The sequence below is a fragment of the Littorina saxatilis genome, linkage group LG3, assembly GCF_037325665.1.
Source record: "Littorina saxatilis isolate snail1 linkage group LG3, US_GU_Lsax_2.0, whole genome shotgun sequence".
Classification (NCBI taxonomy): Eukaryota; Metazoa; Mollusca; class Gastropoda; order Littorinimorpha; family Littorinidae; genus Littorina; species Littorina saxatilis.
In genome coordinates this window covers 72,796,235-72,809,866 of record NC_090247.1, presented here as the reverse complement: position 1 = coordinate 72,809,866, position 13,632 = coordinate 72,796,235, and the positions used below count along the sequence as shown (strand labels likewise).

Here is a 13,632-nt window from a genome sequence, read left to right as displayed (position 1 = left end):
TACATCTAAGTTATACAACCAAGACTTACAGTACATTCAGTATTTAAAGAACACATTCATATGTTCAAAATAAACCAAACCAGAACAGAAACGCACCCAAAACCAAAAACGGGTCAAAATGTTAAATCGTACAATGTGTCAGCACACACAAAATAAGGATAGGAGCAAACTCAAAATCCACTGTAACCAAGGCAACGCACACGTACACACAGCAAACGTGCCACGTAAAACTAGCCACCTACAAATCACACAAAGAAGTGAAGAGGAGAAAGTAACAGAAACCAGACAACGGCAGCATCACCAGAACAAATCCACACAACAGAACACGCTTTTAAACTAAATCAGGCAAACAAGCCAAGGCGGTTTTGGTGAAGAAGAAAAAGAAGACAGAACACACGTTTCTTCCACTGTTTCTGTTTACTCACAACCTTTCCGCTGCTGCTTGCTGTAGTGCACTTTCTGAAAGACCGGTGCGTCGGTGGGAACCCCAGAACACGACATTCCCAGGCTCATGGTGTCATCGCTTCCACCGGACCATGACTGCACACTGTCGCTACCGTCACGCTCCAATGCGCGGTTGCTAGCGAGGTCCAGCAGTCTCATCTTGGTGATTGGCGAAGCCGTCTTTGCGGAGGACAAGCTCAAGGTCTCGGAACGACCCGAGGACTGGCGTCGGACGAGATTCTGGGCGGCTGTGTGAGCAGTGGCAGTGTTATTGTTGTTGCGAGATTGGTGGTGAGGTGCTTGATGAGCGGGCTGGTGGCTTTGGTGATGAGGTTCTGCTTGGGAGGATGAGGCTGGTTCTTGGTTCAGCGAACTCTTGCTGTCTCGTCTGAACGCCATCAATACTGGCAGCTTGGAAGCAGGCGATTTGGACTTGGCCGGGGATGGAGAGCCTTTGTGATTCTGCTGGTGGTGGTTGTGGTTGTTGTTGTGCTGCGGACTGCTGTGGTTTGTGCTGCCGTCTCCGATGTCAGGAATGCTTCTTCTGGACGCAGAGGCATAGCCGGAACTCGTGCCCACTGCAGACCCTACCTCGTCCTTTCTGTCCAGCGGGGAGGGCTGGTCGAGGAGGCTAGGCAGGCTGTCCACAGCAGAGGGGGTCACCTCGCCCCACTCCGAGCTGGTGAAGGAGCAGCTACTGCTGGGACGCTGCTCGGTGTCCGAAGCGTTGTGTCTGCTGGGCACAGGGCCGGTCACCACGCCTTCCCTTCTCTGACTTCGGCCCTCTCGCTTGACAGGCAGGTCGCTCTTTCTGGCCTGGTGGTTGGGCCTGGGTTTGGCTACGGGCACTTTGCCGTCCTCATTGCCATTACCCCGCCTTCCCATGCCTCTCTCTTTCACAGTGCTGGCTGAGGCATCAGAGCTCTGCGAGTGGGACAGAGTGCTGAACCGTGCGTCATGCTCACCTGAATCGTGGCCCAAAGAGTGGGCCAAGCTCTCCTCCGCTTCAGCTCGTCCTTTCGTCCGCCCCCCTGCTCCTCTTCCCCCTCCTGCGGCCAAGGGTTGGCTGGCCATGCCGTTACTTTCTGAGTACGCCTTCTTGTTGACGCCTCCTCCTCCTCCACCCCTGCCTTTGCTCTTTGCCTGTGAGTCTGAGTCCGAGTCCGCGCTGGACCCTGAGTCTCTGCGTCTCCGACACGACACATGCTGCACGACCACACTGCAACCTGGAGGTCTGGCCCCTCCGCCCACAGCTCCCGAATCCGCTTCATCGTCCGCACCACCCCCGCCAAGTCCGGAGCGGATGGAGTCGAAGAGTCCGGAGATGCCTGCAGCCTTGGTGTCTTGAGAAGGAGAGGAGTACTGACCTGGCCTGGCTGAGGCGGTCGCGGTGCCGGCTCTGCTGGGGTTGTTGCTGTGGCCGGCCCGCTCCTCCAGACCCCCCAAATTTCCTGCACACATGAGAACACAGCACATCGTTAGTGGCTGCTTGCCTGTGTGGCAAGGAAAGGGTTGGGGGGAAGGGAGGGAGGAGGTTGAGCGGAGGGCGGGCCGGGCACACAACCACAGCACAAGACAAAACCAGTCTTTAGTTCTCTGTAGTCATGGAAATGGCTATATCAAGCTTGACAGAATCACTGCTTAGTCTGTGATCTTTAGTGCATAAACATGACAACTCTAGGTAGATAAAGCCAGTCTTATTTTGGTCTGAAGGTCATGGAAAAGAGAAATATAGCCGGATAACGCTAGTTCTATTATGTGGTCTGCAACGCATTCTTATAGTAAATAATACTAACCTACTGTTCTCTTCATAGTGCACTGAATATTTAGATGTAAAGTAACACACCTGCTTGAACTGCCCTGCAGATTTAGCCTGAACAAGCAAATCTTTGGCTTCGTTTTAAAGAAACAATACAATCACCAAAAACGGATTATTTACTCTCATGGTTATGTTAAAAAAACATAAAAAATAATATTTCTTTCAATAAAGAAAACTGATTCATTTTTTAATTAATAAATATCATTCCATGTTGTCCTTATCCTTTTTGTCTGTGGTTGTCAAACACTCTTCTTGGCCTAACTGACGAAAAAGAGATTAATGCCACATTCACATTTCTGTTATCGTTTTCATCCTAATAACTTCACAAAGTACAGAAAACTGAAAACAAGTGTTACAAGTAACAACATCATTTGCAGATGAATGTGAATATCCGAATAAAACTGTGGACACAATAGGTGAAAATACGTTTTCAAAGTTATTCATGCGAATGTGAGTAAGAACAAAAACAACATCAACAATGCATGGACACGACTTTGCTGCTTTTGAGACATCAATCACAAGACATCAATCACAAGACATCAATCACAAGACATCAATCACAAGACATCAATCACAAGACATCAATCACAAGACATCAATCACAAGACATCAATCACAAGACATCAATCACAAGACATCAATCACAAGACATCAATCACAAGACATCAATCACAAGACATCAATCACAAGACATCAATCACAAGACATCAATCACAAGACATCAATCACAAGACATCAATCACAAGACATCAATCACAAGACATCAATCACAAGACATCAATCACAAGACATCAATCACACGACATCAATCACAAGACATCAATCACAAGACATCAATCACAAGACATCAATCACAAGACATCAATCACAAGACATCAATCACAAGACATCAATCACAAGACATCAATCACAAGACATCAATCACAAGACATCAATCACAAGACATCAATCACAAGACATCAATCACAAGACATCAATCACAAGACTCAGCACACCGTGAAATAAAGCCCTGACGGCATGCACAGTTTAACACATATTACGCAAAGCTTAACATCTTAATCTGATGTGCAAGTGATGCAGTACGACAGGTTCAATAGAAACATTGTGGAAATAACTGTGTCGGGTTTCAATGGGTCGTGAAAGAGCTGTTTCAAAAAACCACAACTTTGAGGCAAGCTTTCCCGCGTGACATTATAGGCCAATCACGTGCGAGGGGCGTGTCTCCACACATGATCTCCGTATACATACAGAGACACACCGCTCGTAAGTGATTGACTTACAGTGTCACGTGGAAAAGGTTCCCTCAATGTTTCCAAAAGAAAAAACTCTTTCACAGCACATACAAACCAGACAGAGTATTTGTCTAACATCGTCTATTGCAGGTAAGAAAAAGGTTTTGAATAAAATCAATATTGCTTCTTGCAAAGTTAGAAACACATAAACAAGGAGACTAACTTTGTGTTAACGACACTGTGAATTGTTTTGGGACACGGTGACATCAAGTGCAAAACATATGCATGCTACGTGTTCATATTACAACAAACATACATGAAAACACAACAAAGAGGTGTAGGTATATACGTAACACGATTTTTTATGTACCTGTTTCAATGCAGTTCCAGAAATTATACCTTTCCAAAGTATAAAGTCACACATCAAATAAATTCGGTCAATCAAACAGATTTTCAACAAGGTAACCACTAAGATAATTCTCTCTCTGTGTCTCTGTCTCTCTCTGTGTCTATCTTCTCTCCCATGAACACAGACAGACAGACAGACAGACAGACAGACAGACAGACACACGAGCTTTCCATAAAGAAATATTCACTGTTCAAGAATGAGAGAAGTGGAAAGCCCAAAATACCAAACCCGGTCAAAGGAAAATAGAGAAGATGGCGAACGGGTAGGAGGTGTTGGGATCGAGCATGACAGAGAGACTAGGATCGCAATTAGAAAGCCCAACAACTGATAAGAGAGAAAGAGAGATCGAGAGAGAGAGAGAGAGAGAGAGAGAGAGAGAGAGAGAGAGAGAGAGAGAGAGAGAGAGAGAGAGAGAGAGAGAGAGAGAGAGAGAGAGAGAGAGAGAGAGAGAGAGAGAGAGAATCGCGCCATAAGAAACCGACAAAAATGTCCAGAGAAGGATGTCCAAATAACTCCTAAATCACAAGGTTTGACAGCCCCGTAAACCCGTATTGGTGAACAAGAGCTTTCATCTTTCCGTAAGGCCACACCAACATTGTTTCCGTTATTAACCATAAAACAAGTCATCCGAAGCCTGCGTCGCCCGAAACAGGAACTAGCGCACTCCCATCACCATAAATCGCTAAAACCCAATTCCAACGGTCCCCCCGGCAGTGGGAAAACACACATATTGTTTCAGCCTTTCAATCACGGGTTACTGTCCGTATCTCCCCCCCAGTGACATTTCGTGAACTCTTTCTCCTCGACATGTTTTATTTATTGCTTCATTACTTAGCGAATGTTGTCATACACACAGTTCCAGACAGGTTGTTTCAGTTTTAAGGAAGAAGAGTTTGTATTTCTGAATTCTTCCCCACCTTCGGGATTACCGGACATCTCACATCTTCTTGAAGAAGATTCTGCTTCACTTTCTGGGTATTGTCCTTGCACGCAAGCTTCCTCTCAGCTCACGCCAAAAATGTGTACATGGAGAAACCATTGGCATGACGAACTGCTGTTTTGCACTACCAAGTATGCAACGTCGATACCAACAATATCCAAGATTGCACGGAGAGACTATCTCTGTGCAATCTTTGGCATCGTAATCTCAAACAAGCCACGACAATGTTTAGTTGGAATCACAACCAACATATTAAAGTCCGTATTGAGGCAGAGCAAACAAATCTCCGCGATTGTACAATCCTTTAGGTAACCCGGCTTTGTTTATGTTTTGAATCGTTCTGATTCGCTTTTAATTTTCAGTTGTTGCATCAAACGTCAGGTTGAAATAAAAGTCAAAGGACCCAAATACCATATAAGTATGCGATAAAGTCGAACAAAAACGAAGAGAAAAAGGAGGTGACAAAAATGGAAGCAAACCCAATCAGGGACACCAGTGTATGCACGTGTTACCCGCCTCGCAGTTACACACCTAGCCTACAAAGCAAAACAACTACATCAACAAAGAGACGATCGTCATATGCACACATCAATGCTGATTATCAAAATAAAATCAGCAAAATAAAGAATCAAAGTAAATATGAAGTCTGCATAAGATAAGTAAAGAGTATACATGAGGTGAGAAGATACATAGAAAGGCTGGAATGGGAGGGCGGGCGAGGGGAGAGAGAGACGGACTGAAACGTGTGAGAAGGTGATAAAAGAGACAATGAGAGAGAGAAGGGAGCAAGTTAAAGTAATAAGAGAAAAGAGACAAGAGTGGTTAAAGAAGAAGAGACAAGAGTGGTTAAAGAAGAAGAGACCAGAGTGGTTAAAGAAGAAGAGACCAGAGTGGTTAAAGAAGAAGAGACCAGAGTGGTTAAAGAAGAAGAGACCAGAGTGGTTAAAGAAGAAGAGACAAGAGTGGTTAAAGAAGAAGAGACCAGAGTGGTTAAAGAAGAAGAGACCAGAGTGGTTAAAGAAGAAGAGACCAGAGTGGTTAAAGAAGAAGAGACCAGAGTGGTTAAAGAAGAAGAGACCAGAGTGGTTAAAGAAGAAGAGACCAGAGTGGTTAAAGAAGAAGAGACAAGAGTGGTTAAAGAAGAAGAGACAAGAGTGGTTAAAGAAAAAGAGACCAGAGAAAAGCGGGTAGATTTAGAGAGGGGACTGAAAGTTGAGAGAGAGAGAGAGAGAGAGAGATAGAGAGAGAGAGAGCGAGAGAGAGAGAGAGAGAGAGAGAGAGAGAGCAAATTGAAAGGGGTGGGGAGGGGTGTGTGGAGTGAGAGAAGGTGGGAGGCGCAGATAATAAAATCAAGTGGGGATGCAGTGGTACAGAGCAGTAGTTGCGTGAAATATATAAATGTCGCAGGAAAAATGAAATAAGAAATTGATCGGCTCTGAGTCTGAATAAGAGATGGGACAGTAAAAAAAAAGGAAAAAGAAGTTGGTCGGGTAGGAGGGTGATGAAATGGTAGAGAATTCCGGACAACACACCTTGACCGTTGCGGATGGCCGTCTTCTCATCGGCACTTTCCCCTTTGTCTGTGGAATCGTAGTCATTGTAGTCCGAGCTAAACCGCCCTGTTATGTGCAAAAGCAGTGATATCTCCAAGTAACCACTTCTTGTAATCCCTTCTCTGCCTTTAAAACCTCTTGTAAATATATTCTCTGCCTTTAAAACTTCTTGTAAATCCATTCTATGCCTTTAAAACTTCTTGTAAATCCAGTCTCTGCCCTCAGAACTTCTTGTAAATCCATTCTATGCCTTTAAAACTGCGTGTAAATCCATTCTTTGCTTTACACATTCTTGTAATAAATCCATTTTCTGCCTTTAAAACTTCTTGGTAATCCATTCTCTATCTTTTAAACTTCTTGTAAATCCATTTAAAACATCTCTCTAAAACATCCGGTTCGAATTCGAAAACTGTTCCAACGCGTATGGTTTTGAATCCCGTTTTAGCAGTCTTGTCTTTCTCTTTAAAATGGTCTCTCTAAACCATCTTGCTCCAATGCAAAATCGTTTTTACCCGTACGGTTTTGAGTCCTGTGTTATAAGACTAGTCAAACACCATACCCCAAAGTAGTGTTGACATCGGAGTCTCAAATAATGAGTGATGATTAAGCCGAGTCTTTCTTTTGTAATGTCCTCTTTCAGCGTGTTGATAGAGATCTTTCAATTTCTTAGATACCATTCAATTCTACTTCATTCATGGCAAATCTCATGATTCATTATTTGTCCGCCATACACAATCCTATAATCGCTTTTTACATTTTCAAACAGTTGAATCTGAACTCTGACTGAACCGATCATCTGAACATATGGATATTGACAATTGTCTTTTCACTACACGCCGAGTTTTTCTACTGCTGCTTCTTTGAACAGCATTTTATATCTGACATCATTCTACACTATACAATTTAAAAATGATAATTTAAAATGTACAGACTCACTGGTACACCAAAGCCGCTTCTCCCTCGAATGTAAACTTGACCTAACTACTTCCAATTTGTTCCCCATTCTTATCTGACTTGAACACTCAAAAGTCGACTTACTTTTACAGAAAAGCAGATTATGCCAACGAGTTTTTAAATCTACCCTATCTACTTCAATTCCTTCCATTTCCCATTTAACTTACTCGTGTACTTTACATGTAAAAGTTGAAAACGATTGTTGAAAACTCGATCCACTCACCGTTACAGCAAAGTAAGGACGCAATCATGGTGAAAACGGTCAGAGAAAATCCAACACTTGAAACACGACGGCTCAGATATCAAAGTGATTGCACATTCTCATTAGTAACAGTCATCAATTCTGATTCCTCCTCCTTCTCCCTCTCCTCCTCTCTTCCTCCTTCGTGAAATATCACACGTCCAACTGTCGATCTGGTCTATTTAGTCATGTGCACGCTGCGTTTTTTGTTGACAGGTTTAAACACACACCCAACGGTAACGCAATATGAAAACTTATCGTCTGCTCCTTTGCTTAACACAAATACAATATTACAACATTATTCTGTCTGCTCACGCCGATAATAATATTATGCCGCTGGCGAGCAAACTGACGCTTTTTAACTGACCCCTTTATGTTCTTGAATAAGGAAAAGAGTAACGTTTTCCCCTGTATGTTATGGGGTTTTGTAAGTTCAAACAACACTCGTAACAATAAATATAGGACAAACGTCAGCTGTTTTTAATCTGTTCTTCTTTACTCGTCAAGTAAAGCGGTTTTTCACTATCAAGAAAACGTACGTTTATCTCTACTGACAATGGCGATAAGAAAATGTCGTCTGAAACTAGGCCAAGTTGTATCACTTCCGAGCGTATGATCAACAAATAAACCTGTCGACAAAATGACGACGCTTGCAACTAGGTAAAGGAGAGTTTTTGATGTATTTCAAATGCATCTGAATTCATTTGAAACTAGGCAAACTTTTATTACTTTCCAGCTTCTTCTTCTTGGCGTTCGCGATTACTTTCCAGCGAATCGACACATCAACCTGTCATCAAGAGGACAAAACTTCCTCACATTTGCAACAATGAGAAAAACAGTGAGTTTTGCTTGTACTTCAAATTTATCGGAATTTATTTCAAACTAGGCGAAATCATATCGCTTTCTACGACATGACCAACAAATAATCCAATCACCGTAAAAAAAACAACTTCCTCACGCTCGAAGCAATGAGGAAAACGGTGAGTTTTTATTGTACTTGAAACGGTTCTAAATGTATTTGAAACTAGGCCAAATCATATCGCTTTCTAGGACATGATCACCAACTATTCATTTCATCGAGATAAAAACCACTTCCTTATGCTTGCGACAATGAGGAAAACAGTCAGATGTTATTGTATTTCGAGAAAGAAAGCCCACGAAAAATCCAATCTTGTGTGAGCAGTGAGGTTTCATTATACTTCAAACGAATCAATGAGAATACGGAGGAGGAAGAAAGAAAATTGCCCACGAAAAATCCAATTCACCTGTCTGCACAGGATTACGAAATCACGAGCTCAGTCAACAATTCGGACGAAGAAGAATTTCATACACCCAGTGATAGTCCATAGGTCCACATCTGTCACACAAGCCAGAAATCTTTATTTGCACGCCTTCAAAAGATATTGTAGGCATGGTACGGTGCTCCCTTTATAATAAAGATAGGGCCCGCTTTACTTAAAAAAAAATCTTTCTTTTAATTTGCGTTCATCTTCTTTCTCCTTTGGTTTACTTTCTTTCTTCTGTCTTTTTCTTTCCTTTTTTTCTCATCTTTTTCTCTTGCTGGTCACTGGGGTGATCCGAAACGTAAAAAATCAACAAGGTGTTATCAGGTTGCCAGTTATCTCTTTCACTTCCTGTTACTGGTCGACATGTCAATGTCGTTGTGACACTTGAATCCAATGCCATATGTTGCAATATAACAGCAAAAGCTACACTACTCATACACCTGCAGCAGAAAACGTTAGACGAAAAATGCTGTCTCTGAATAGCTTCTACGACCAACAAGCTTTATCAGGACAAACGAAATTTCAAAACAACGCCAACGATTAACAATCGCCTATAATCCCCTCCAACCTGTCAAACGCGTTTCCTCATCTTGAGTAGTTGTGTCAGCTTCTTCAACACCCTCTTTATCAATTTAAGAAAAAAAAATCTTTTTTCTTTTCTGGTATCAGTTGTGACGTACACAGACCATGAAAGCATTTTGAGTTCAAATCGAAGTCCAAGACAACACTAAACTTAACTGCACACAAACTCTCGACAATCTACCCAAGATTAAACACTGACATTTTTAAGTGAGCGAACCAACCGTTACTATACACTGAGCTTGCTACATATTCTCCATAAAAGCTTCCTCAGTCCAGAAACGCCGATGTAACACCGTCAATGTGTGACACTGCATGCCACCATCATCCCCCCCCCCCCGCCCACTACACAATAGTCCTAGTTTTATCCAATTAGCAGAAACAAAGCAATGAATATTAAACCTGTGAAGAACTTCACGGCACTCCAACACACATAATCACACGTAGCTCGTGACGACGAATAAACGAACACTATTTAGCCCCCTCTCAACAAGAGCCCAATGGGGGGAAAAGTGTACACAGGCAACAAGGTAGATAACGAGTGGGCGGAGAGGGAGGGGAGGATGCTCACATGTTGTAACAGCTGGTGCGGGTTGGGACACACTGAAATTTATCTGGGTTGACTTACAATGCGGCTTTCAGTGTGGAAGTAATCTGAATCTCCGTTAATTTTCCCTCTTCTGTGCTATGTATGAATATTGCAATGGCAGGTTGGATGACACCTCCACCCCACCTCCACCGGCCCCCTCCAAAAAAAGCTTTGAAGTGAAAAAACAACAACTGACAAATTACATTATCTTCATGCGTGCAAGTGTTTGACGCCGCATCCCATATCACCCCTCCCCCCTTCCCCGCCAACAGTTTTGAAGAAAAAATTCAAGAACTGACAAACCACATTATCTTCCTGCATTCAAGTGTCACGGCTCCTTTTTCCTGGTATGCATTCCATTCTCAAGCTTGTGATGAGCACCCCCCCCCCCCACCACTCCTTTAACTACAGGTCACCATTTCAAAATGAATTTCTGCTGAGTAAGACTCAGATTCAAAACTTTCGAACAAAGGGATGAAGGTTTCAGGCGATGCCTAATCTTGTCCCTTTTAGAGCTACAGTGAGACCGACAATATGATTGTTTTTCTTCACGTACAACAGTGTCATGCAGGTTTCTTGTCGTTTCAGCTGTGTATGAATATAACATTCTCAAGGGAAGTGACTCCTCCTCCTTCACCCCCCTCCCTGGCCTCACCATCCTCAATCTACCCGTTTAATTGCAACTCTTCTTCTAAAATATCTGATTTTCTACCAAAGAAGCCTTGAAGTAAAATTAAATGACATGGCATAACGCTGCCTTTTCTGATGTGTGTGAATATGATATATTCAGGTTAGGTAACAACCACTCCGCCGCCCCTCCCCTCCCTTTATAAGTCACAGCGCATCTGGTAAATGACTGGAAATCGATCAAAATTAATAAGCACTGAAGTGAACATAACTGTCACCTGCATTATTGTCTTTCGCAGAACTATCACGCAGTCCACCCTCCCCCCTCTCCCAGTCTTTTTTAAAATTTTCTTGTTTTACTAGGCATGAAAATGAAATGTCAGGTTAGGTCACACACACACTCACACACACACGCACACGCACACACACACACACACACACACACACACACACACACACACACACACACACACACACACACACCATCCACCCCTATACCCCGGAGAAAAAAACCCCGTTAATTACTACCCCTCTTCTGACTGATTTATTTTCTGCCCAGCAAGCCCTGAGGCGAAGACAACTGATAATTGCAACACTTTCTTTCACAGATGTGTCATTCCATTCCCTCCCCTTCACAGAAATGTAGGGATATTAAAAGTTTGGGTTGGTTAAACAACACCCCCCCCTCACCACCAACCGCCTCACCATCTAATCTAAAATGAATGATTTTCTACAGGCGAATCCTTGAAGTGAAAATCCTTGACAACGACACTAGCTTTGTTTTCAACAGTAATGTCACGCCGCTTTCTGCCCATTTTTGCAATATATAAATATTGTCAATTATATTCTCAGACGGTGTGCCCCCCCGCCAAACCCCCCCTACCCCTTTTAGTTGCAGCTCATCTTCTGAAACGATTCTTAGTTTGGAAGCTAACGATTTCTCCCATCCTATCTCGTTGCGTCTCGTGTAGGCCCATACTTAATTAAATGTGTCAGTTTCAATGACGTCCCGTGCAAGTCAAGGCTATAACAATGTCCACCATGATAAAAAAAAAAGAAAAAAAATGAATGGTAGGTGATTGGAACGTGTATTATTGACAAACAACACGTCACATTTACGTTTTATTTTGTCAATAATAAACGTTTCAATTACCTACCATTCTTGGTTTTTTTAATTCTGAATTTTGGAACGTTAGCAGTCTCTCTGTGTTTGGATTCCGACGTCCACCATAGTCAAGCTAACTCATAGGGTTCACTCGACCTGTCGCTTTATCAAGACTGATTGATACAAAATACTCTCCTTCCCGTGGAGATCATCATGGAAACGACGATAAATCTGTTCAGGGTTCATGTGTAGCATATCTTTTTTTCACGCGTGAAGATTGAGAATTGTTCTAGTAAATAAATTCTTATCTTCCCCACAGTGAAAACATGCTCTGAACTTTAAGTTGGCTCCTGTTTTTTTTCAGTTCCCAAGCGAACGATCGCTCCACGATAAATCCATCTAGGCTTTCATGGCAGTAAAACCTTTTTCTCCTGTGAAGGGAAAATTGTTAAAATACTAAATCATTTCTTATCTTCACTGCGATAAAAAAGATGCTCTGAACTTTGAGAGGGCTGCTGACTTTTCAGTTCCCAAGCGAATGATCGCTCCAATGTTCTTGTGACGACCTTAGCCACGGGTCAAGACTTTTAACGTCCATCATGGTCAAGCTAATCCATTGAGTTCGCTGGACCTGTCGGTCTATCAAGCGGACTGTTCGATCAATCTTGATCCCCAGAAGCAGGGAAGGAGAAAGATGTGGCTTTCGGGTCAGAGGTGGGCAATGGAGGGGTCCAAAGAGAACCGAGATGAAGGGGAGAGAAACGAAGAAGAGGAGAGTGACATAGGGAGGTCAAGGTAGAGAGAGCAGAGGCTGTTCGTTGGCTGAGAGTAGAGCGAGAGAGAGAGAGAGAGAGAGAGAGAGAGAGAGAGATAGAGAGAGAGAGAGAGAAATAGGGGGAGAGAGAGAGAGAGAGAGACAGAGAGAGAGAGACAGAGAGAGAGAGAGACAGAGAGAGAGAGAGAGAGAGAGAGACAGAGAGAGAGAGAGAGTAGGGGGGGGGGGCAGAGGCTGACACAGAGAGCATGCAAGATCAGATAATATAACTTGTTATTTACGATCGAGGCTTGAGAGAGAGGGAGAGAGAGAGAGAGAGAGAGAGAGAGAGAGAGAGCGAGAGAGAGAGAGAGAGAGACAGAGAGAGAGAGAGAGAGAGAGAGTGGGGGGGGGGGGGGCAGAGGCTGACACAGAGAGCATGCAAGATCAGATAATATAACTTGTTATTTACGATCGAGGCTTGAGAGAGAGAGAGAGAGAGAGAGAGAGAGAGAGAGAGAGAGAGAGAGAGAGAGAGAGAGAGAGAGAGAGAGAGAGAGTAGAGGGGGGGGGGGCAGAGGCTGACACAGAGAGCATGCAAGATCAGATAATATAACTTGTTATTTACGATCGAGGCTTGAGAGAGAGAGAGAGAGAGAGAGAGAGAGAGAGAGAGAGAGAGAGAGAGAGAGAGAGAGAGAGAGGGGGGGGGGGGGCAGAGGCTGACACAGAGAGCATGCAAGATCAGATAATATAACTTGTTATTTACGATCGAGGCTTGAGAGAGAGAGAGAGAGAGAGAGAGAGAGAGAGAGAGAGAGAGAGAGAGAGAGAGAGAGAGAGAGAGAGAGAGAGAGGGGGGGGGGGGAGGGGGAGAGGTTGAGAACATGAAACAGAGCCAGTCAAACACACATCTCTCTCTAAGTTAGCTTTCACGTTAGCTGATTATCGACTCTAACCGTGTAGCGTAGGTGTTTGTATTGATGATGCACCTATGTACGGTGACTCATGCACATTAACTAACACACAAATATACCCTCCTCGACAACCTGTGCAGATCACCTGTTCACATAATCACAGGCACACCAATAGTGTTCACT

The 13,632-nt window shown here is 43.4% G+C and overlaps 1 protein-coding gene across 6 annotated transcripts in view; it reads right to left on the bottom strand.

Annotated features, from left to right (window-relative positions):
• LOC138963216 (synaptotagmin-like protein 5) overlaps nucleotides 1–13,632 on the bottom strand; it is a 139,643-nt gene that overhangs the window by 29,856 nt on the left and 96,155 nt on the right. The window contains exons 1-4 of one of the 6 annotated variants that reach the window (XM_070335274.1): nucleotides 9,860–9,952; nucleotides 7,575–7,864; nucleotides 6,377–6,463; nucleotides 426–1,895 (exon numbers count right to left, since the gene is read on the bottom strand). The exons of 4 other annotated variants lie outside the window; for them this stretch is intronic. In XM_070335274.1, coding sequence (XP_070191375.1) covers nucleotides 426–1,895; nucleotides 6,377–6,463; nucleotides 7,575–7,602 — 1,585 coding nt within the window. In that variant the 5' untranslated portion in view covers nucleotides 7,603–7,864; nucleotides 9,860–9,952. Of the gene's footprint in view, nucleotides 1–425; nucleotides 1,896–6,376; nucleotides 6,464–7,574; nucleotides 7,865–9,859; nucleotides 9,953–13,632 lie in introns of those variants that run through there. One more of the 6 variants, XM_070335273.1, reaches the window with a different exon arrangement.